The sequence below is a fragment of the Ambystoma mexicanum genome, chromosome 12 (assembly GCF_040938575.1).
Source record: "Ambystoma mexicanum isolate Mex_15411 chromosome 12, UKY_AmexF1_1, whole genome shotgun sequence".
NCBI lineage: Eukaryota > Metazoa > Chordata > Amphibia > Caudata > Ambystomatidae > Ambystoma > Ambystoma mexicanum.
The window spans coordinates 613,966,734-613,991,914 of NC_090936.1; the positions used below are offsets into that span (position 1 = coordinate 613,966,734).

The following is a 25,181-nucleotide window of genomic DNA, read 5'->3' on the forward strand; positions in this document are numbered from 1 at the left end:
TGGACATATTCCTGCAGGAAACGCACTACCGACAAGGGGGCAGAGTCACTGATTAAAGGCAAAGAGATAGGAAGGAACTTCTGGGCTTCTCATAAATCCTCCAAAAAGGAAGTGGTGGGTATAGTCCTGGGCAAATCGTTTCATTTGATGGAGATCGAGACCAAGAGAGGCTTTAGGGTAGATTCTTTGTAAAAAAGGGCACATGCGAGGGAATGCGGATCCAGCTGGCCACCCTTTATGCACCCCATTGTGGGCCAGGTGGGGTTTCTACGTCGGGTGTTTAGGGTGATGGATGGATGGATGGAGGGTGCCATGATGTTGGGTGGGGATTTCAACTTGATAATGGACCCCAAGTTGGACTGGTGGTCGGCCAAGGGGGCGGGGACTCGAGGGGCGACGAAGGACAATCTAACCCTGAGAAATCTTCTACAGGAGCACTTCTGGGTGGATGTGTGGCATAGATCATGGCAGAGACCGAGGGGCTATACTTTTCTTTCTCCCCCGCATCAATCATACACGAGAATTGACCTCCTGCTGACATCGGGGGAAGGGGATGTCGGAGTCCCGAGGGTGGAGGCCATCTCGTGGTCAGACCACAAGCTTGTGGTAGTGGATTGGCAGATACCGATGGCCTTGCGGAATTATTGGTGACGGTGTAACAACACTCTGTTAAGGGATCAAGTGCTCAGGGAGTTCTTGAGGAAGGAGATACAGGCCTATTTTGAAATGAATGACAATTGGGAGACTGGCATGGCAACAGTGTGGGAGGCAGCCAAGGCCACCTTTTGGGGTTTACTCATTGCGTAGGCCTCCTGTAGGAAATGCGAAAGGGCATTGATTGAAGGTAAGTTGCGACAGAAAATGAAAGCTATGCGGTACAGTTGAATCGGAGTGGTATAGACAGGGAGGCTTTTTTGGGGGAAATGAGAGACAAGTGACAAGCACTTCATACGGTTCTAATTGGGGAGGTGGTCAAGAGGATGAGATACACCAGAGATACTATGAGAAGGGAGACACAGTGGGAACCCTCCTGCCAAATAGGACAAGAGGTTGTAGGGTGGATAGGAGGGTAGAAGGTATTCGAGACACAGGGGGGGCGGATGTGGAAAGGTGGGGCAGATATAACAGAACCCTTTGCAACTTTCTACAAGAGTTATATGCTAGGCAGAAGGATGAGTCAGTGGAGGAGATACAGACCTACCTGGCCGGGTAAACTTACAGATGCAGAGAGGGAGGTCTTGGAGGGAAAAATAACTGGGGAAGAGGTTGCGGAAGCCATTAAAAGGTTAAAGATAGGGAAGGCTCTGGGGAAGACGGATTTATAGCTGACTTTTACAAGCAGTACCAAACATTGCTGGTGAATACGATATGGAACCCACCACTTAGATTAGTCCAGATCCAACATTGAAGGACGTGGCTTCCGTTGTTTGAAAAATATGGGCGGCTGTACCTGGACATGATGAGAGCATTAGCTAGAGTGATGCAGCTAGCACTGGAGAGGTACGGTCTGGCTGTGCGGATGAGTTTGTAGGTGTAGGTGGTGGAGGAGGCGAGGGAGTTGACCTACGTCTTGAGAGTGAGGGAGGAGTCCAAATAGAATCCAAGGGTTTTAACCACAGGCATCACTTTGATAGGGTTGTTATCAATGCTGAAGGATGTGTAGTTTGGGCTTAGTTTTTGGATATTAGCTTCAGAACCTGGGATTAGTATCTCTGTTTTATCGTCATTCAGACAGAGGCCATGTGAGGCCATCCATGCCTGAATGAGGGTGTATATCTTGTTCACCAAGGCTGAGTCTGTCTCGTAGTCGCCCGAAAGGGCTATGAGGATCTGGGTGTCATCTGCGTAGTTCGTGTAGGTGACACCCAGTCTGTCCAACTTGTCAAACAAAGGCTTGGTGAAGATGTTATACATGGTGGGGGAGACGCAGGATCCTTGTGGGACACCACAAGTTATTTTCATAGGGTCAGCAGAGTCGGAGGTGGAGAAGACTTGCATAGTGCGATTAGCTAAGAAGGATTGGACCCAAGCAATGGCATCTCCAGTGAAGTTGGCGGCAGATTTGAGGTGGTTGCATAGGACTGCATGGTCTACCAAGTCAAACGATGCCGACAAGTCCAGTAGGAGGAGCAGGGCTTTTTTTCCAATATCCTTTAGTTCCTCAATTTGTGTCTTGAGGTCTAACAGAGCTGTTTCCGTACCATGGAGAGGGCGGAAGCCAGATTGCCGTGAGCCAAGCAGGTGGTTGGCTTCCAGGTAATCCTGGATTTGTATGTAGGCGGCTATGTCAAGGATCTTAATGTAATGCGTGATACGTGTGGTAATGGACCAGCATGATAACGCAAGCATGATATGTGTTATTACTGGCTAGACTCGCATTTTGGTGCAGCCAGTCTAGTAATTTCTTATTGTGGCATGACTTTTTGTTACTGGGCTTCGATAATAAAGTAAGCATGATAAGTGCTGTTACCTGTCTAGACTGCCATTTGGGTGAAGCAAGTCTAGCCATTTCTTACTGTGGAATGGCATATTTTTCTGGGCATCTATAATCAAGTAAACATCATAAGATTTATTACGTGGCAAGGCTATTTTGGTGCAGTCAGTGAGCCATTTTTTACTTTGAATTGACTTTTTTACTGGGCACCTCGGATAAAACAATCCTGATAAGTCTAATTACCTGGCTAGGCTGGCATTTGGGTGCAGCTAGCCTAGACGTATCTTACTGTGACGTATTTTTTTCTGGGCATCTGTGATAAAATAAGCATAAGTGTAAGTGTTATTAAATGCGTAGACAGGCATTTTGGTGGAACCACTCTAGGTATGTCTTGCAGTGGTATGACAAGTTTTACTGTTATATTTTTATTACGTGTGTAGACCGACCTACATTGTGCAGCCAGTTCAAACATGGTTTCTTATTGTGGCATTGAAATTTTTAATAGCAATGCATTACAATAATTAAATCATTAATGTTCCTGTATACTGTTAGTAACTTGCATTTATTGGATTTTTGGATTGGTGTTACACTACACAAACAACTGCAAACGCTCTGACTTTTTAGCCAATTATTCTCAGAAAGTGTGTTGTATAATGCACCATTTTAACCCATTATTCAAACATTTATCTTGGGGGGGAGGGGGTTGGAGGGCACCCACAAATGCCCTTTAGATGGTTTGGGCTGCCTTGCTAAACTCGGTCACTCCGGTACATTTGGGGAAATGTGTATTGCCCTTCAATTAATAAATTCACCAGCCGCCATGAATGTGTGCATGCAAGGGGCATTGGAACATGGATGTTTTCTCACATGTTTTACTGGCATTTTTGGGCAAAGTCAACTTGATGAATGTTATTAAATGGAGGGATGTTTGGGGTGGGGTTTATAGTGCAAAGGGGTATGCGGACACTATACTTTCTGTGGCATGGCATTTTGTACTCACAAATGGGGCAAGGCCACTATGGTGTGTGTTCTTACATGGTGGGAGGAGGCATTTGTGCAGCCAAACAAGGAAATGTTTCCTTACTGTAACATTGCATGTTTTACTGGCATTGCAGGCAAAGTCCACTTGTAGAATATCCTTGCATGGTGATGCAGGAGCTGGGCAGGCATGTGTGTAGCTAGCAATAACATGTTTTATTCCTGTGACATGACATTTTTACTGTCATTAAGGGCAAAGCAAACAAGAGAATGCTGCAGAGCCAGCATGAACATGTTTTATTATTGTATCTTATTGTGCATAGTATTACTGGACACGCAGTTGGCTTATGCATTTGGGTGCCAGGAGCCAGGCACAGCCTGCTTGTTTCTACGCTAGGTGATAGATTTAGGTTTGATTGAAACACATATTTATATATTTCTCCTAGTGCAGTGTATGACGTGCCCCTGCAGCAGCATGATCTTCATGTGTATTGTGTAGGCGTGGTGGTCCAGGCCGGCCCAGAGAGTGGCGCAACCCAAGCTTTGTTGCCGAGCTTGGGAGGGAGCCCCCTCAGCATGGCTCGCAGGAGGGTGTGGGCCCACATTTTGTGCTACACCACTGAGCGCCTTCTCTTTGGGCAGCCTCTTTGCAGTATAGAAGTTAATATGGCTTTGAGTTAATCATAACCACTATCATTGTTATGAGCAGACTTCCATACCATAATTTGTATTCCCATCAGTCGCAATACAGAGGGGGATGAGACAGCTGGAAACCAGTCTTGGTCTTGCCATAAATGTGTGGTTTTTAAGGATGGCCAGAGCAATTAATGTGGTTATGATTCATTTAAATTATGTTATCCATCACTTTTTATCTTTGGTTGAAAGCAGGTTGTGATTAAAAAACAAGGCATAGCCACTGTGTTTCCCACAGTCACGTTTCTGTAATGTCACTTCCTGTGAAAGTACTTCCCCATGATATCATCTGGAACAAAGGCTGTGCAATGAAGTTCACCAGTCAGTAAATTTAAAAGTTTCACCCTGGCAAAAAAGTGAGGTGTGGTGTGGGTGGCTCCCAGAAGCACCGGATTCCTACCCAGCATGAAAGTTAGGCCATATTTATTTTCTGTAAAAATAAAGCAGGGTGCAAGTGGCCCCAGGCATTGTTTCTTCACACCCTCCAAATAAAATGGCACAGGCAGGCCCCATCAGCACTGACCCCCACCTCTGTGAAGCTACATGTTTTTATTTAAAAAGCTTAGGAGAGGTGGTCGCTGGTATTGCTGCCTGCCCACCCCTAAAAAGAAACATTGATGCCCTTGCCCCAACAAAATCCACTTGTTAAATTGTACATAAAATGCTGTCTTCCGCCCCTGCCCACAAACAATTCTGTTCCGGGTGGCCCCCACAGTGATGTCTACCTCCCCACCCCATACACACTGGTCTTAACGTTTTGGCTTGTGTTGCACTCATTTGCTTCTAAAAATATCCGTGGTGAATTTGACCACTCTTGGTTTTATTGCGTTATGTGTCTGCTTTAGTCGCAGTTTCTTGGATTTCAGTGCAGTCTTTTTCCCGTGGCTTGGTGTCCTCTTTGACACATTGATTTGGAGAGCTATCCCCTGTTTGTGGTGTACTGGTCTCTGAACTTAGAAGCGGTGCAAAACCTTTCACTGAGGCAGTCTAAATTAAAGTAAATGCACATCGAAGCTGCAAAACTGCCGTTGACTTGAACTGCAGAAAAAAGCAATAGAATATGATAAGGGCTGATTTGCTTGGCAGGCACGATGGCCGTTAGGCCAATCAGAGAGCTGCGTGTCGTGACTTTGGCATGCAATATAACCTTCTCGCTATGTGGTGTTCTGGGCTGATACTATAGTGTTCCTGTGGCGTGCGGATTCAGAAAGTGACTGAGTGATAAAGTGTGACTCGTAAGATGCAGAGGCTAAACACACATAAGCTGTTGATAGACTTTAACGCAGACTAAAGGTGCCACAACATGTTAGGCCTCTTTAAGATGGATGGGTGGATTCCAAGATGGCGGGCATCAAAACACCCTTTAGCCTACCCACCCCTTCCACACCTGTTGATTTATCATCCGGGAAAGCACAATCTATGTTAGAAATGATGGAATCCTTTGGCCAGAGGCACAAGTGTAACAAAAAAGTAGTTGAACTGTGACTCGAGTGGAGGAAGTGGGGATAGTGCCTGACGCATTCGTTTTTTTACTATAGGCTCTCTCTCATTGGCTCCTCTGGCCCACCTGGGAGTACTGGTCTGGACTAAGTTCAATACCGATTGTGTTTCATTAAAGTTGTAAACTGATGTTGCAGTATTCTCGGCTCACAGTGTGTTTGTGTGTCAATATCTTTCTTTGTTATGTTCTGTTAATTGAACTTGTTTAGCGCGCGGTCGCCCAAGGGCATCATGGCGCTGGAGAAGAGAGGAGCACTATGCAAGGGAGGCAATTAACCAAACAGAAAAGTTTTCAGCGATTTTCTAAAAACCCAGTGATTTGACAGACTTTTCAAGGCCAACGGGAGACTATTCCACAATTGTGTCGAGACAACTGAAAAAGCCTGACCTCCGATGTCAGTGTGACAGAACAACGAGACTACATGAAGACCAGCAGCCGCCGATCTTAAAGGACGCGTAGAGCAGTAGCGGCTAAACTTCTCCCGGCGATACTCAGCCCCTTGATTGTGCAAGGCACGATGCACCAAGCAGAGGGCCTTACAGACAATGCGCTGTTTGACGGTCAGCCAACAGAGTGAGCGCAGGCCTGGAGAAATATGAGCTCCATAGGGGGAGCCAGTACCCACCCTGGCAGCCATATTCTGGAGGCGCTGAAGCTTCCGACTAGGCCCTTAGGTTGGGCCAGGTATAGCGAATTACAATAGTGAAGCCGACTTAGCACTAGGGCTGCCACTACCGGAGGATGAAGATGGGAAGGAATAAAAGGCAGGACCATCTTTAAGATTTTTAGGTGAAAATCGCCCGACTGACAGACAGATGCCACCTGTGCGTGCATTGAAAGTGACGCAGACATTACGACACCCAAGTTCTTCACCTTATCAGTAGGGACCGGGAGAGAGCCAAGAGAGGAAGACCAAAAGGAAGCCACCCAGAGTGAAGGATCGGGGGGGGAGCCCACCACCAACCCTCAGTCTTGTCTCCATTCAGCTTCAACCAATTGTGGTTCATCCATGGCCCCAAGGCAGTCAGGCATCGAGACAGGCACGTCAACACCTCAGCCCGATCCTGGTCTAGGCGGATCAGGATCTGTGTGTCGTCGGCATATGCATAGCACCTGATGAACAAGGAGCGGATGAGACACACCAGAGGGCAGATGTACATTTTGAAGAGAATAGGAGACAAGGCTGATCCCTGAGGGACACCACAGCAGAGAGAAATGATGCCAGAAAGATAACGAGGAAAAGAAAGAATGTGGGTTCTATTGGCCAGGAACAAGGCATACCAAGTCAGTACCTGGCCTGCGATACCAGCTAGGGCCAGGCGGGTGAGCAGAATTGGGTGGTGTACAGTGTCAAACGCTGCTAAAAGATCTAATAGAATCAGGGCCCCAACCTCTCCTGCATCAACCAGCCTGGCCATATCATCTTGGACCGAGACCAGGACACTCTCAGTCCCCCGTCCTGGCCTAAAACCAGATTGAGCAGGGTCAAAAAGATCCGTAGATTCCATGAAAGCAGAAAGCAGAAAGCAGAAAGCAGGGGGGAAACCAGTGATTCTAGAAGTTTCATAAAGAAATGTAGCAGTGAGAAGGGACAGTAGTTAGAGGGTAGCAGAGGATCACGTGAGGGCTTTTTAAGAAGAGGAATGACAGTTGCAGCCTTAAGCTCTGGGGGAATGACACCTGCTTGACAAGAAGGATTCACTGCCTCTGTGATTACACACAGCAGCCCAGGACCAATATCCTTCATCACAGCAAGAGGAATAGTGTCAGAAGAAGCCACTGACTTAATATGTTGCATAGTGGCAAGTACTGCATCTTCAGTAAAAAGGGGAAAGAATGACCAAGCTTCTGAAGCGGACAGCCTTATAGGAACAGACAAATCAGAAGGCGGGGAGAATGTAGATGTAGAAGTCGTAGTCTGTGCAATGTTGGTATGTATAATCTCGATTTTAGAGGTAAAGTATTGTGCCAGCGAGTCACAGAGATCTTGTGTAGGACAGACAGAGGGTGTAAGTTTAGCATCAGTGGAGAGAGCTCACCACCGAAAAGAGAGTCTTAGTCTGACCAAGTGCTGACTCAATTTTCTGGGCATAAAAAGCCTTCTTAGTTGGCACAATAGCTGCAGCAAAGGAAGTGGCACAGGAAGTCTAAGATTAGAGGCATACCCTATACGCCGCTTTCGTTCAGCCTGGCGAAGCAAGAGACGATGTGCCTTAAGAGTCTCAGTGAACCAGGGTTCCGTGGGCAGTTCTGGTTGAATAAGCCTAAGGCGAGTCACATTGTCAGCTCCCTCAAGCAGCAACTGGGAGAGATCAGCAAGAATGGTTGCAGAGGTTTTACTATGTTTGTCTTTAACCTGAGCGACGAAGGCCGATAAATCAGCCGAGTGCCAGCACTGTTGCCATTATTTTGAAGGAGCATCCCTTAGCTGAATGTTTACCTTTTTTAGCACACGTGGCACTTGATAGTGGTTTGACCAAAGTACTGCTTCGGGAGGATACAATGTCACAAGAGCTGCGTTAGCTAAAACCAAATCCAGTGTGTTGCCCAGTTTATGGGTGGGTCCAGAAACTACTTGGACAAGTCCTAAAAAAGAAGTTGAGAGCAGGGGGTCAAGGAAAGGGGTCTTTGACTACTGATTATATCCTCACATCCTAGAACGAGGACATGGAAGAGGGAAAAGCTCTGCTGCCTTGATCACTTACCGTAATCTCAATTACTCTCCAATGTACTCTTCCTCGTCCCAGTTCTACAATCCAACTCTCCCTCCCCGGGAGCTATTTTGTAGCAGTTGCATTACGTGTTATGCAACAGGAGGAGAGTGAAGCTTTTTAATCCCTCTGATGGGGAAGAGGAGTAACATTTCTTATATTTATTTTATTATTTTTAGGCAGCGAGGAACCTGTCTGGGTGCAGTTCGCCCACAGTTCTTAGCACTGGGACTAGGAAGAGGTTGCTGGTAAGTAATTAAGGCATTATTAATCAAAGCCACATCTGCAGAGCTCCAATCAAAATTCTGGTAAGAACAGTCAGAAACGTTCACTCACTGCGCACATGTTGCCATCTCAGACATGGTTTCTATTGACACTTGAAGGGAAACCTCTTCAGCCTATTTTTACACAATTCCAAGGAGCTCAACAGAAGCCGATCATGTTTCACCCTCACTCCCGACTCGAGTCTTTTTTGAGGACCGTTCTTCAGTGGACACTTGTGTGGTGTCTCACGAGTTTTAATTGTAGCATTTTGGCCCACCCTTATGGACCGAAACGCTACCATCAAGACTTGTGACCCTACTTGACAAGTCTTCTGCTCCTGCCCAATTCCGGTTACAGTCACAAGGGCACATGCCTGCATGGGAATGTGGAATTCCTTGGGCCAGGTTGCCCCGCAAGCCGCTGTAACTTCACCTTCTCCACTCTGTGGGGGATTCATCCCTTTTCATATAATACAGGAACACCTGAAAACGTCAGAAACCCTCATGGCTGATTAGGAGTAAAAGATGTGGCACTACATCTGAAATGTGCTGTTTGAAGACAAAAAGCCCTGGGTCGCTATAATGTTTGCAAGACAAGGACGGCATCTCTTAGATCCACCTTTGTATGCCCGGTTGAGAACATAGCGGTCTACTGCAGCGAGATGGTTTCACCAGTAATCCCAAAGTGCTCGGGCTCTGCCACAGAGATTGTGGCATTGGGGACACATGAAAATAATTGTCCCTCAAAATAAAGAAAACAGCAACATTGCAGCTTAGAGCTGGTGTGAGGTTTTAGTTTCCCTTTTTTTTAAGGTTTTTGACAAATCCTGCATGGGGAGTAAATGAGTGAGGCAACAGGCTAGGGGGCTGCAAACCTGTAGCACTCCAGATGTTTCAGACTACTGCCTTCCATGATCCCTCACCTTTAACTATGCTTGCAAGGGTTTATGGAGGTTGTAGTCCAAAACATCTGGAATGACAAAGGTTGCAGACCCTTACAATAGACGCTTCTGCCAGTGAATAGGAACTCGTGTGGAGTCGACACAAGTTTACACCAACACCAGCGGGGTGGAGAGTAGTATAGAGGGCGGAGATGGAATAAACAATCTACTTCTGGTTGAAACAACATACATGTCAATAAAAAGGAAGAAAAACAAATTCTAGTAAGAGATGAAAAAGCCTTGCTGTAAAGAGGATTGATTGCTTGCAATCAATGGTACTATATCATGGAATCTACAAATCTTGCTCAGATAGTGTGGATCAGTGCAGTAAACGCCACGTGTTCCACGCGTTATTGCTGTATCCGGCATTGTAGGATAGTTGGGCGATGCAGAGGCAAGTTGCGGGGAATCCACCAAAATTGCACTGCCATTTTCTCAATTTTTCCTGATCCAAACAAGCATTGGCAAAGCCAACAGTTTGGGATTTTCTATAGGCATTAGCATAATTGACCTAAAACATTTGATCGAATTTTGTTGACCTTTTTTTTGGTCAAATTTAATTACATAAATATATATATTGGGTGGGTAAGGGTATAGATTAGGTTGAGGGGAAGTCTGTGTAGATTGAAAAAAAGGTCAAATAGATTCGATCAAATGTGTTTAGGTTAAATGTTTTAGGTCAAATAGATCCAAACCTTTCTATAGGCAGACATGCTCTTCCTATTTAGACCTTTTTAAGATCACTCATATCTCCTACAAATTATCAACATAACATTAATAATATGTTACTTCTGGTCTTGATAAAACAATAATAACCTGTTACAAATAGAAAAAATAAGACCAGTACGTTAATTCAGGGCTGTGTGCTTGGATGTTGTATTGCTTAGGAATCAAGTGGCTGGTGTCACATTTGGTTAATAGGGTTTTATTATATCAGAAGCTGCAGGAAGAAATGCCTGTTTTAAATCACCTAAACCTAGCAAGAATCTAGATAACACTGAGAGCTTGGTACTGGTCAACACACTGCGCATATGTATCCCTTCACAAATACCAGGAAAAAAGTGCCAAGCCTAGGAAGACTAGGTCATATAAGCATTGGCAAAGCCTGGTGGCTTTATAAAAAAAATGTACACACTACATTTATAAACCCTGTCTTTCACCAGAGAGACTACAGGCTTTCCAATCCACATTCACAAAGCAAATTGGAGCAAAACACAAATGATGTAGCAGCATTTTTACAGCATGTCCCTTTTATTGTTAGAACAGCAATGCTGCAAAATGAAACATTGTCGGGGCATAAGGAATACATTACTAATCGTATATCTGATGATCGTATGTACTTAGAATCACCTGTTGAGCATTAGCTGATATCTAGTGGTAGGTGCAGAGTATTGCAGTATTGTTTTCGAGTTTTGAAAAGGGACATCGACAGGGCATGCTCGTCATACTATCCCTGTGTGACGTGTTTTTTACCCATGATCCTTCACGCATTGAGGTCCCTCTGATTGGTTTGTTTCTGACAACAGGGAATATGAAGTCTGCATGAGTGCAGAAGCTAAAGAAGGTGTTAGACGTCTATGTGCCTTCAACTCCAAAAGGGGAGGAAGGGCGGGCGCATGTGAACCCAAGCAGATAGAAGCATCAGAAATAAGATTATGGTGAGTAATGCATGCCTTCTGAGGCTTGTGGGTCTGCTTAGAATCCCATGCTGTGCATAGACGAGCGAGCAGTACCAGGATATGGTGGTGGGATGTTAGAAGGTACAGTGGCAAAAAGATGTTATAACAACACCTGACTCACCTGTAATGCTGTGTAAATGTGTGAATTTAACTCCAGGTAGCTGCTTTGCAAATGGCGTCTAAAGGTACATTTGCAATGAAAGCTGAAGTAGCCCCTGTGCCTCGAGTAGTGTGTGCTCTGGGCATAACGGGTAACGTTCTCTTTGAAAAAGAATAACACATTTGGATGCATACAATCAATTTTGAAATAGCCGACTTTAAGACAGGATCCCCTTCTCTTCCAGTGGCTATGGAAACAAAGAACTGGTCTGTTTTCCGTAATGGTTTAGCTTTATTTAGTAATACATTACAGCTCTTCTGACATCTAATCTATGGAGGCTTCTCTTTGTTGAATGTCTGGTTTTGGACAAACGTATTTTTTTGGGGGAAAAACGATATATAGCTTTTTCATGCTTAATTGGTATTTTTAGCAATTGCTATACATTTTGGTGGGCATGGATTTACGTGCTAAAAATGAACAGCTAAAAATCTCTACTACAATTACTAAAAATTACCCCTTAGCACTGATATTTTTCATAGCCAAAAAATGATGGAACCTCACTTATGCAGGATGTGGCTTGTTTAATCATCCTTTTTACTTTGTTAAAGCAAACAGCCTGGGTGCACCAATGCCAATGCTGCAAACATTTTTCATTGTTTCTTTGGGCAAAACCAAATATTTGAAAGTTGTTATTTTTTGTATTGTGGTTCATTGTGAGATGCTTTCAGGTAGTTATGGTTTTAGGTCACTAAAAAATAAGTCAAGACCCATCATAATTCTAAAAATAAACAAAGGTGCATTGGTAATTGATAAACAGTTCAAATACATTGCTACAAGAGGCAAAATTCTACCTCCATCCATTTTAAACAATAGCCCTGGTCTCTACAAAATGACAGATTTATTTTGCCATTATGCATCACAGGGCAGCCTGTTCTCTTACAACAAAGAATACATACAAATAAATCTCAGAAAAAAAGAATATACTTGGAGGGGTATTCAAAAGAGCCACTTACAGGCAACACTGTAGCATCTACAAAATGGCTGATTTCATAACAGATGACAAAAAGTGAGGAAATCCTGGCACTTGTACAGTGTTGCAGGGAAACCAAGTGAAATTAGAGGGACCTGGAAGATTCAACAACAACAAATATCTTCCCTTGGTTTATAAACCATATACCTTGAAAGAGGATCCTCAGTATCCAAACAAGTATTTATAATAATTGTATTTATCCAATTCAAAAATGTTACAAACCAAGTAATAATTAACCAAAACCCAAATGAAGGTACCACAATGTTTCTTCTGCCCATTTACATTCTTCCTCCCACATGGTGCAATATATCCTTATGTTCTCACTAGAGACACCCCCAATACGCAGCTTCAATACAGCAAATATGTCAGGAATATGTTTATCCTTTCAAATTCTTCTGTTGCCCAGATTTCTGTTGGAAACACCCAACATGTTTTGTTCCTTGATGGCATTTTAAGAACTTCTTCCATGGACATATAGACACCAGTAGGGTGAATATAGTCTCTTACTCATCACCAAAAACAGTAATTTGCTAATGAAAAAGGGGCACGAGCGGATCAACTAAGGTCTTATTAGGAGTATGGTCTTATGTTCAGAATCAACAAGCAGAGGATACTGAGGTGATTAAACTTCCCTAGCTTTGTCTTCCTTTAATAGACATCCCCCAAGTATGCATTTAATGCATAGCCGTCTAATGCACAGCATGATGCAGTGCTTAGCAGAGATGAGGGTTTAGAATGCAGTGTTCTGCAGGAATAAGACATACTGTAAAACCCCTTGACACCTTTCTGGCTAGATCTTTAGAAATGTGACAAGCGGTTCTTTCCATGTTGCCCCCTGGGAGCCTGGCATGTTAGGCAGAATGGCAGCTAAGAAGCTTCCAGCAGGAATCTGGGCCTACAGAAGAATTTGAAATGAACCAACGGTCCTGATATATCTGCAGTATTGTAGCCAGGCATAGGGGATGTCTCTCCAGCGAGAACATAAGGATACACTGTAGCATGTGTGGTAAAGAATGTGACTAGGCAGCAGAGGCATGGTGCTACATTCTCTGAACTTTGTATTCATTGTTGTTTGGTTTGTAAATTTTTTTTACAATGCATACACTTGTTATTCAATCCTATAACAAAATCTTCACCGGGTTGCACTCGGCGATGCATCACAGAGCAGCTAATTGACACTAGTGCCCTTCGATGCGCTCTATCTCCAGGCCTGAAAAAGGGGCATGATATATCAACAAGACATGTGTTACTAATGAAAAGCAAAGCTTTCAATCGTCAAAGAAACTCTGTTAAGTTTGCTCACCTGAATCATAAAGAACATAATACATATATGGTGTGTGACATAGTCGTGCAGCATGCAGCGTGCTATTATGATTGTACTGATGTGCAGTCATGCAGCATGCTTGGGTGATATTGTGCTGATTATAATTGTTCTTTTATAACGTGTTTAATACCAGCAAGTGGTTTCTAAGCGCAGGATCAGGATTCGAACCTGTGTTGCGCTATGTTGTCTTACTTCCAAGACAAATGTGTTGCCCCTGAGCTATCCTTCCTCCCTTGTGCAGTCTTGTAACCCGGTTGGGTGCTGTAATTCTGAATGTAGTTGTATACAGTCTTGCAGCAGATTTACTAACTGAGTAGCCGCACAACACCATGTCTATGGATCGCAAAAGATTTATGTTGGCTGAACTAGACTTTGTGGCTTGGTTTCGCGACACCTACACAGGAGGAATGATACTCAGTTGTGCTCGGGCAGTGTGTCTGCATGGTTGCTCCGTTCTTTCCGTGCCGTGTATGTGCTGCCGTTGTTGTGTGGGTTGAGGGAGACCATGATGATACCTTTGTACTTGATGGCCTTTTTGAAAGGCTTGAGTGAAATCTTGGAGTTATCTGTGAGCGTGTGACACCATTGTAGTTTGGTTTGTGAGAGACACCCTGGAAGAATGATGCCCTCTGTTTCTGGGAGGCCAGACCCCCAGTGGCTTATTGTGGTCTATGCTGGAGTGGTGTGTTGTTGTCATGTTTTGTGTTGTTTCAGTGTTTGTATGGAGAATTTGGTATGTTGTAGGTTTAGTTGGTTGATGTGGAGAGGTGTGTGTTGATCTGATTTACTGTCTGAGTGAGTGATGATGTGCTGAGATCTGATGCTAGGAAACACCGAGCGCTTCAACAGTCTTTCTTCCCTGGCAGCTGCTGCATCTAGATGCTGTGAAAGGATGGCTGTTCTTTGTGGAACACGTTAGTAGCTTCATGTTATCTGTCACCGAAATAAAAAGCTAACGTTGTGCTAGAAAGTCGTTTCACAACACTTACCCATTCTTGGAAAAAGAAGCGGAAAAACTTTATCCGCAGGTCCTCTGCCCCATCGTTGACCATGTCGATGAGCGCAGCTTCCTTGTCATTCTTGCCATAGAGGTCTGTAAAGGGAACAGATGGGTTTAGAATGATTGCATGACAAGTAACCTAGTGCAAGGCCTGCTTATCACCTGCCTGCTAATTACCAGAACAACTGGGATTGACCATTAACCTCGTCTCTGAGACGCCTAGATGTGCTCAACGGCAGAAGGGACCTTACATCTATGAAACCTCTCCTTCCTGGGGTTGAGGGTTTCTTCTCTGAGGCCCTCCTCTACTCCTTGGGCAAAAATGCCTTCCTCCCCCCTCCTGAGTGAATGTGACATGCATCACCTCCTGAGGCTGAGGTCTTCTTCAACACCCTGGGGTACATGAGGCCTTCTTACCTTCTGAAAGGTGGCATTCAGAGCCCCTGGAGAAACACCCCTCTTGGAGAATGAGTCTTCCTTTCATCCATGGCTACAATGTAGCCTCCTTCCGTCAGGGGGTTCTGAGGTCTTCTTGGCATCTGCAGTGTTCTCACCCTAGGTTTTACAAGGGAGTCCTTGCATCCATGGATAATACAGCCTCCTTCCTCTAAGATAGTATTGAGGTCTTCTTGCATGCCTGGGTAATGTAGCGTTCTCCCCCTCAGGTTTCACTGAGCTTTCCTCTCCTCGGGTGGTACTTAGATCGCCCTTGCATCCCTGGGTAATACAGCTTTCTTCTCAGATGGTACAGAAGTCTTTCTTATATTCCTGGGTAAGGCAGCCGTCTTCTCCATGGGTCCTACCTGGGTCAGTGGGTAATGCAGCCTTCTTCCTTTGCGGTGGTACTGAGGTCTTGCTTTCATCCCTGGGTAATGCAGCGTTCTCCCTCAGGTGACACTGAGGCCATCCTTCCATCCCAAGATAAGGCAGAGTTATTCTCCTCAGGTGGTACTGAGATCGCTCTTGCATCCCTGGGTAATACAGCTTTCTCCTCAGATGGTACAGAAGTCTTTCTTATATTCCTGGGGGTAATGCTTCCGTCTTCCTAGGTGGTAATGGGGTCTTCCCTGCGTCAGGGGGTAATGCAGCCTTCTTCCTTTCAGGTGGTACTGAGGTCTTGCTTTCATCCCTGGGTAATGCAGCATTCATACCCTCTGGTGACACTGAAGTATTCCTTGTATCCCTGGGTAATATGCCCTTTTCCCCCTAAGGTGGAACTGAGGTCTTAATTCCTTCTACTCAGATGGTACCAATGTCCGCATTGCGTCCCTGGGTAAAACTGGCAGGTTGCCCTCAGGTGGTACTAAATTCCTCCTTGCATCCCAGTAATGCAGTCTTCTGTTCTCTGGTGGTACCAACGTCTTCCTTATATCCCTGGGTAATGTAGCCTACTTCCCCTCAGGTGCCCCTACAACACTCTTCTGATATCTTTGATCTTAGTCACTTACATCTGCAAAGCACGCGCAGTCTAACCCAGAACGGGCACTTCTCTGTAGTGTTCTCAGCAATTTCGATGTTTTTAATAAAATAGAGTTGCTGTAGTCAAGACTGTCCTAATGACATTTTAACATGCATGAGTCTGGGGTCTTCCATAGGATCCCCCACAACCCTATAATTTTCTTCTGAATTGTAGTTTATCGCTAATTTGTGGAAAGGAAGAATTTCGTAACAGCAGATTGTCTGGTTCTGAATTGCATATCTTGAATTCCAGCAACTTCCTGTGACTTTGAAAATAGTGATGACAACATTGCTAATAAGTTGAAATTGCAATCAAAAAAAATATCAATAGCAAAATCTGCTAATTATTCTTTTAAAAACTAATTCATGGCTTGCTCATATTCTCTCGCATATGGACAAAGATGTCTCTAAAGGGGCAAAGTTAAAATAAATGACACATTTAATGAAAAAGAAGGGGAACCCCGCAATAATTGAGACGGGTGGCATCTCTGTTCATTAGCCTTCAGTACCCCGAGCAGAAGTATTAAACTTAGCCCTCACTGAGCCCATTCCCTCGCAAATACTCACAGTGTTTGCGTGCCAGATATCGCAGTATGGCATTGGACTGGAAGAGTCTAAAATCCCCATCTGTAAACATGGGCAACTGTCCAAAGGCCTGAAGAAAGAGGAGGAAAAGACCAAACAACAGGGTCAATCTACATGGCGTCTACAGCTCCAGTACGAGGTTACTGGAGGCCACAATGTTTTGGATAAAGCTTTTCCTGGTGAAGGCAGAGGACTGGGGAGCAAAGATTCTGCCATGTGTCTTAGCGGACACCCGGACAATCAATGGGCTCCTGGATCAATCACCACCTGGTAGAGATCTTGTGACAGTGAGCGTGGACGTTGGCATCAAGACACATCGCTTAGAGCCAGTAGGACATAGCCAGGGATCTGTCCCCACCTGAGGTAGGTCTGGGATTTCAGGCAGGGAAATGGGATCCATCAGGATTGGTAGACAAAAAACAATCCATCTTCCCCAATGTGCCACCCTCTCTACTTCTGTATAATTCACCCCTAGCAGGTGGCCGCAGTGCCTGTCCCCGACTGTGCCATAACTCAATGAAGGAGGCCTCTCCCACCCGTCATCAAAAGGTATACACGCATTTCGCTGACCTATTTTTGGTCGTGGTACTTTTCATCGCCGGATTTTACATCGCCAGAAATCCCGTTTTTTTCTTTTTTATTTTGGGGGGTGTTTTGTTGGGGTTGGGGTATTATTATAATAGTAACGGGGGATCTGTGGGGGGAACCCCCCCCCCCGAATAAAAAAAAAAAAAACAAGAAAACAGGGTTTCTGGAGATGTAAAATCCGGCGATGAAAAGTATCACGACCAAAAATAGGTCGGCGAAATCACGTAGAACCCATCAAAATGATGGATGCTTCATAGCATAGCCTCTTTTTTTTAAATGCAACCCTTTGTCTTCTAGAGGCAACCCTGTGCCTGCTTGTGTGGTGATCAACTTTACAGAGCAAGTGTTTCTGCAGTTGAAGATACTCTGTGCCCTGGTTCTCCTCAGCCACCCTTCCTCCAGGCACGAGGAATGTCCCCACTGCAAGACAGTGCATCAAAACATTCTTATCACAGTATAGTAAGAAATAGAAAGAGGGGAAACGGGGGCATACAGGTACATGTGAGCTCCCCATGTTATCCCTTTTCTTTTCATCCATACCAAATAGTAGAATGGGAGATGGGAGGTGCAGAACTGGCATAGCTATACCAAGAGGGAAGAAGGGGCTACAAATACAGGAGTCTCGATGGGGCGCAAGTTCTACGTCTCGGGAGGATAGCTCAGGGGCAACGCACTCGTTTTGGAAGCAGGACACAGGTTCGATCCCCGGGTGCGTGCTTAAAAACCTCTGGGTATTAAGCAGGTTATAAATAACCTATCATATCACATCATACTAACTGGTACACCAAGGGTTCCTTTACCCAGATTCATGGGGTCCAGATATGGGTTTAGGCAGTAAGATGACATACCAAATTTATTGAACACATTCTTCTGAAGCTCTTACCTGGATTTAACATCTCCCAAGACATGATTACAGCCAACACCAGGGGAAGCCCAAGTAGGTGTCATACCCATAGCAACCCAATGCTCAGAGTGCTATGATGCTACCAAGGAGGCCTTAGGCAAGGCATCCACATGGATATCTTCAGGAGGAAGGAGGCCCACCCTCAACTAGCATCTCATGCTGGAAACTTGACAGCGAGCTATTAAACAACTGTTCTATGGGCAGAAATAGGTGGTAACGGCCTGGGGCCCAAGTTTGTGAAGGCATTAATGTTTGGCCCTAGTGCTGCTACCACCCTGTCCAGCCCCCAGAACGGGTGTATATTGCTATAAGCACTCTGAGGCCAGTCCACGGGATGCTAAGAGTAATGTATTGGTGTGAAATGCGACCCATTGTTTAATGCAAACACTTCTCATCTTAACATGGCCACCATGGAAATGGAAAGTGGGGCTCTGGGCTTAAAGTGGACATTTATTCCCATTGATTACCTGGTAGAAGACAAACATCCACTTTAAGGTCCTGCACTACTTGATTTGATTTGGCCCAGTAGACATACCTCTGGGTCAACGGCTAACACACATTTTGTCATTTCCATAAGATGCCCAGCTATTAGCTGCCAGAAGGAACGAATCGGCGGGCAGTCCCACACCATAACTAAGAAATAGGCGGATTGCACCTTGCATCTAGCGGGACTTCCAGGGGTACATTTGTGGATACGCTCATGCGTTAAATTTACTCTGTGTATGTATTTGTATTGAATTATTTTTAAACTTGCATTCCCAGAGACCTCTCTGACATGTCGACCGATCTCTTTCCACCTTGTGCCATCTATGTTTGACCCAGGTCCCCTTCCCATCTTCGCTGATCTTCCTAGTCCCCGGGGACTGATCTGCTATGCGTGCACTGGGCAGAATCGACACTTGTTTCCTCACTTCTTCTAATTCCTTTATTGCCATAACTATCTCGTGCACAGGGGGTTTGTGGGATGTCCGGCCACAGTCCACGGATATCTGTCATTGTAGTGGCATATGTAAGAAATCGGGTATTTGGTATGTTCCACCTCAAGCAGAAGTCAAAAAACGCCATTGGATGTCTGCCCTCATATAGGTCGCCTACCGTCGTCCGCCCCTTTTAGACCCATTTTTTCTTGCACCTTGCACACTTGGCTTATTGCGCCCTTGAAAATACAGTTTGCCAATAAAGAATCTCATTGGCTATTACATACCCATTCTTCTTACTCGATCTAGCCTAGACCAGATATTGAGTACCATTCGCGCCAGTAGCGTTTTAACTCTTTCCTCATCCACCCATAGTTCTGCTCACCGCTGATGGCTTGTATCATTCTGGTCGGCAGATCAATCGCTCCTATATCCCACCATGATACCACATGTTGCAATTGTGCAGCGGCATAGTAATACACCTTAAAGTCCAGAGCACTCAGCCCGCCTTTATAGATGAGAGGTTTTAGTGCAGAGAGCTCAATTCGCTGGCTTTTGCCGTCCCCTAAATGTTTGATCAGGATTACATCTAACTTCATGAAGAATACGAGGGGTACTGCTGCTGACATCACCAGTATGCAATGCAAGTGCCTTGGTAGGATAATCATCTTTGCAGCAGCTATTTGCCCCATAACTGATAGTGGGAGGTTAGCCCAAGCAGTTGCCAAATTGTTTAATATCGGTACCATATATTCCAGGTTCTCGCAGTACATGGTGTCAAAATCTGCATTAATACATATCCCTAGGTATTTCAATGAATCCCTCAACACCGTAACTGTCTGATTATCCCCCTGCAGCCCACTGGATCCAGGTAGCGGATACAGTACTGACGTAGGCCAATTAATGGAGAGTCCGGAAGACCTACCGAAACTTTCTATCTCCCGAAGCATAAGGGGCATTGTTGTTTTCGGATCCCTCATGTATAATAGGATGTCATCTGCATATAATGAAACCACATGTTGGGCCCCTGACACAGTAATGCCAAGGTCTGCACATTTTGTTCTAAGATTGTTCTCTGGTGGCTCTCTAATAAGGGCGACTAGTAGTGGTGACAAGGGACACCCCTTTCTGGTGCCTCTGCATATACTAAATGGCTCAGATGTGATGTCACTAGTTCTGACCCTAGCTATAGGGTCGCTGTACAGAATCGATATTCATCTTTAGAACATTGGACCAAACCCATATCTTTGCAGTGCTGCCTGCATATTTCCCCAGTCAACAGAGTCAAAGGTTTTTTGGCTCCAGGCACTGCAGACACCACAAACCATGGTCAGTTTCTGGGAACTGTGACTGGTGGTGCTTGCATTTAGCTGTGAATGACAGAGGCCAGCAGCTGAGCCTGGAAGCCACCCATCCTTGGTGGAGACCAAAGATGGTTAGACAAACTTGACAAAAAACGACGTGGTAAGCAAAGAACGTCCGTCCATCCAGCGGGAAAGGGGGAGCGGTAAGCATACGAGTGAACAGGGGCTACCTCTGTGCCTGTGCATGCACGCCAAGATCCCCATTTGAAGCTTTCACTGTTCCTGTGCAAAGGAGGTCACGGTATTCTGTTCTGCAGCCCTGACGTAGAATAGGACTATGGCAAAATGTTCACCAGCAGGACTAGCAAAGCTAACACTGATATTCCCTTTCTGAAAAAAAAACATTTGGATCTACGGCTCATATCCAAGATACTGGGAAAAGCAGTGGTCCAACAATCTCAAACTCATTCGGATCCCCACTTGTTGCTTTTACACATTCCAATTTAGACTTACCCCCCTTTGGAAAAAAGTAAAAAGGTAATTTCTCAGAAAATGGGACAGAATTTTAGAAAATGGACTAGAGGCACCTGACTATGATATTCCTAACGTACTGGAATGTCTGAAACTCACTAAAACATTTTTGAAGAGCCTCCATGTTGGATTCCCGAATCGATCGGCAAATCCGTTTATCCCAAAGAACGGAATCCACCAAGCAGCTCCCATTTGCGATAGTCTAGTACGATATTACTGGGAAAGATCTTGCAGCGCTTACCATTGACTTCTTGCGGTCATCTTTTCCCTGGTACCACGGTTCGATGGGCACAACGTCCTCCTTCCACTCACAGCCTTGATCTGCCAGGAGAAACCGTACAGACTGCGAACGTGCTAGACACGATGAGATAGGACATGGTTATCACCTCAGCAAAAATGTTCTTGATTCAAAATCAAACCAAACACACACATCTACACTCTTCCACACATCCCATCATGTGACATATCTAAATGTTGTCCATGAAATAACCAAAAAAAAAAACGAATTACAAAATGAATGCATTTCTTTGGGCCGCAAAACGAAAAGTATGTTTGGGTTTTTTGCCCCCTTTTTTAAATAATGCCGGGAGGAGACCCCCATCTCCTCTACCCTAAATTATACCCTTACCCCAGCCCCACCTATTTTTTTTATAAAAAAGTAAAAAAAAATCTGAAAAAGTCGACCAAAAAAATACAGTAATTTCTTCTTAGGTATTTTCATATTCGATTTTTTCTATGGATACCATATCTAAATGGACCCTGTGTGAGTAAATCTTGCTAACTGACATGTCCATCAACCTGGACATCTTAAAAATATCCCTAATGTAAAAATGACATTTTCCCTACTGCCATCATGAAATCCCTCAAAGGAGAAGCACTCATCTATGTTCTCAACATTATCAACACTTTCCTCTCATAGGCCACATTCCATACAGTCCACCCACAAAAAAAGCCCAGATTTCCCAAAAGCCCAAAGAATGGCACTTTTCGACCTACATGACCTCAGCAGCTAGAGCCACATTTCCCATTCACCCTTCCTTTCGAAGATCCTCAAAGAGGCACTCTTCATTTAGCTACTAATTCGCGTTGACAAACACAACATGTGACATGAATAGCGGCCAGGCTCCGGGCCAAGCGGCAGCAAGGGAGCAACCACTGCTCACCTTCTGCAAAAAGGCCACTCGGACCTCTGGCCCCTGAAACTACTGGACAGATCGACAGCCTTTAACATTGTCGACCACACAGCCCCCATAAATTACACTTTCCCTAGCAGCCACTGATCTGATAAAGAAATGTGGGCTGCTCAGTTATAATGCAAACATTCCAATACACCAGAGTTAAGTCTATCTCGGGCTCCAGCTCCTGTAGAGTGGAATGCTTAAAACTTCACCTTAGGGGGAAATTCCTCAACCGGAAGTACGGATAATAATAACCTTAGACAGAAATTGGTTTAATATTTATGGTGCTATTGCTAAATCTAGAAGCACAACATGAGAAAAAAGCATTAAAGCACTTGATTCATGGCCACTGTTTTTTTCTTGTGTTTTATTATGACTATGAAATATTCATTGTAAAGTATAGGCATGTTTATGGATTCATTCCTAAATAAAACATACGGGTTGCTTGATTAATACCACCCTGTTGCCCCTAGAACGGGTATTTACAGCTAGATATCTCCCAAAAAGACAAAGGAAGTTCACTCACAACACACTAACCGTCATCTGCTTAACATGGCAGGCCCTGCAAGCCTGCTGCTGAGTCACCCACAAAGCTATGATGGCGGACTATCCAAAGTTAAATAGCAAAGGATGTGGCTGTCTCTCCAGTCAACAAAGCAGCAGGAACCAAAACATGACCATACTAGAGCAAACAAGTAAAAAGCGGGGAAGCAAGCCTACTCCATCAGTGCTTTCAGCCAAAGGAACACTGCCTGTCCTCGCACTCAACACATTTCCCTTGAGATACAGGAATACGTGCACCTCCATTATCTATCAAGACAACTTCCTAGCAATGTCCTCCTGCGCCGGTGTGGGGTCCACAGGAAACATAAGACCCAGGCTTCAAGTTAAACAGGTCTTTATTTCACACTGGAAGGAGGAGGAGAACAGTCTACCAGGTAGGGACGAACTCAAACAACTAGAGAACATAGTGTCGGGATGCAGGAGGTGGAAAAAAATGAAGTTCTTTGAACAGGAGTCAATGTCAGAGACCAGGGTTTCTCGTACCAAACAGGACCTACTGCCAGAGAGTCCCAAAGATACTAGTCGTCAATAGTCCCGAATGTCCAAGTCCCAACGTCCCAGGATGGGAGCACCCTGCTATTTGCTCAATTCCCACTTTAGAATTCAAAATGTTCCCCACTTCTCCAAGCATTGCCTAAAGGAATGAAAGCGCAGATGGTTGGCTCACTTACCTCGGACTGGAAAGTAGGTGATGGTATATTGTGCCACTGTAAGAAAGGAAACCAAGTATTAAGAGGTGTGCTGTGTACAGAGCAGATCAAGCCATAGAGAAAGTGTGAGGGTGGCTCACACTGCTTGCAAGAGATCTCTGTGCCCATAGAAAAAACTGTCAGGTGACTGGGTGTTTTTTCTGGGTGTCTTGTACAGATTCTAGCATTTCAAGGGGTACATTCAACCTTGTGCTCAGATGGAATGTTCCCATCGTAGCACAGACAGTTGCTCTTTCTTCCTATGTTCTAGCCAACCACCACTCCCCCCCCCCATGAGCAGAGCCCACAAACACTATGGCTTGTAAAAACGGCGGTGCCTTTGCTTGAGAGGTACAAGGATGAAGTTGTACATTGGTTGTAAATTGTGTATACACTGTACATTGATTGGAAGGTACATTGGTTGTTCATTGTACATTTGTCATAAAAAATGTACATTGGCTGTTAGACTGGTTGCATGTACATGCCTGTGAAGTGAGTGATCCTGTGCCCAAGAAGTGCAAGGATGAAGTTGTACACTGGTTGTATGTTTTTTGTACACTGTACATTGGTTGGAAGGTACATAGGTACATATTGCACATTGGACCTAAAGGTTATACATTGGTTGTACGTACCCTACATGCCTTGTGAAGTGAGAGTTCCTGTGCCCAAGAAGTGCAAGGATGAAGTTGTACACTGGTTGTATGTTTTTTGTACACTGTACATTGGTTGGAAGGTACATAGGTACATATTGCACATTGGACCTAAAGGTTATACATTGGTTGTACGTACCCTACATGCCTTGTGAAGTGAGAGTTCCTGTGCCTAAGAGGGGCAAGGATGAAGTTGTACATTGGCTGTATATTGTTTGTACACCGTACATTGATTGTGCAATGGCTGGAAGGTATGTTGGTTGTACATGGTACATTGGTTGTATAAGTTGTGCATTGGTGGCCAGACTGGTTGCATGTACCCAACTGCTTCTGGGTACATTCCCTGTGAAGTGAGTGGTCCTGTGCCTAAGAGGTGCAGGCATGAAGTTGTACACTGGTTGTATATTGTTAGTACACTGTACATTGATTGGAAGGTGTATATTGCACATTGGACCTACAAGTTGTACATTGGTTGTCAGACTGGTTGTACGTACCCTACATGCCACGTGAAGTGAGAGGTCCTGTGCCCAAGAGGGGCAAGGATGAAGTTGTGCATTGGCTGTATATTGTTTGTACACCGTACATTGATTGTGCAATGGCTGGACGGTATGTTGGTATAAGTTGTGCAGTGGTGGTCAGACTGGCTGCATATACCCAACTGCTTCTGGGTACATTCCCTGTGAAGTGAGTGATCCTGTGCCTAAGAGGTATAGGCGTTAATTTGTACATTGGCAGTATATTACTGTACTGTACATTGGTTGTAAAATGGATGGAAGATACATTGGTTGAAAACGTTGTTGTGCATTGGCGGTCTGACTGGTTACATGTACCAACTGTATCTGGTATCAGGTAATAATGTCCCCATATATATATGGTCGCCATACATAATGTCGCCTGGGAAAGGTTTGTGGCGAGATTATATATGGTGACCACCATGACCATATGTAGGTGGTCAAGGGGGGGGGTGCTGCGGAGGTGTCCCTGCTCCACTTGAAAAAAAAAAGGTTTTGGGGTTGTGGTTGTGTTCCCTGCATGCTCACTGTAATAATGTCCCTGCAAAAAATGGCAATTTTTTGGCAAGTTTTTTGCCAGTCGAAATTTTTGCATGGACATTATTACATGGAACTCTACTTCTGGGCAGATGTGCGATTACATGATG

At 44.8% G+C, this 25,181-nt stretch overlaps 1 protein-coding gene across 1 annotated transcript in view; it reads right to left on the bottom strand.

The window, feature by feature from the left end:
* LOC138513900 (glutathione S-transferase P 1-like) overlaps positions 1-25,181 on the bottom strand; it is a 151,452-nt gene that overhangs the window by 33,766 nt on the left and 92,505 nt on the right. The window contains exons 2-5 of the mRNA XM_069629040.1: positions 23,355-23,390; positions 21,183-21,295; positions 16,680-16,767; positions 14,644-14,747 (exon numbers count right to left, since the gene is read on the bottom strand). Of these exons, the coding sequence (XP_069485141.1) occupies positions 14,644-14,747; positions 16,680-16,767; positions 21,183-21,295; positions 23,355-23,390 (341 nt within the window). The remainder of the gene's footprint in view (positions 1-14,643; positions 14,748-16,679; positions 16,768-21,182; positions 21,296-23,354; positions 23,391-25,181) is intronic.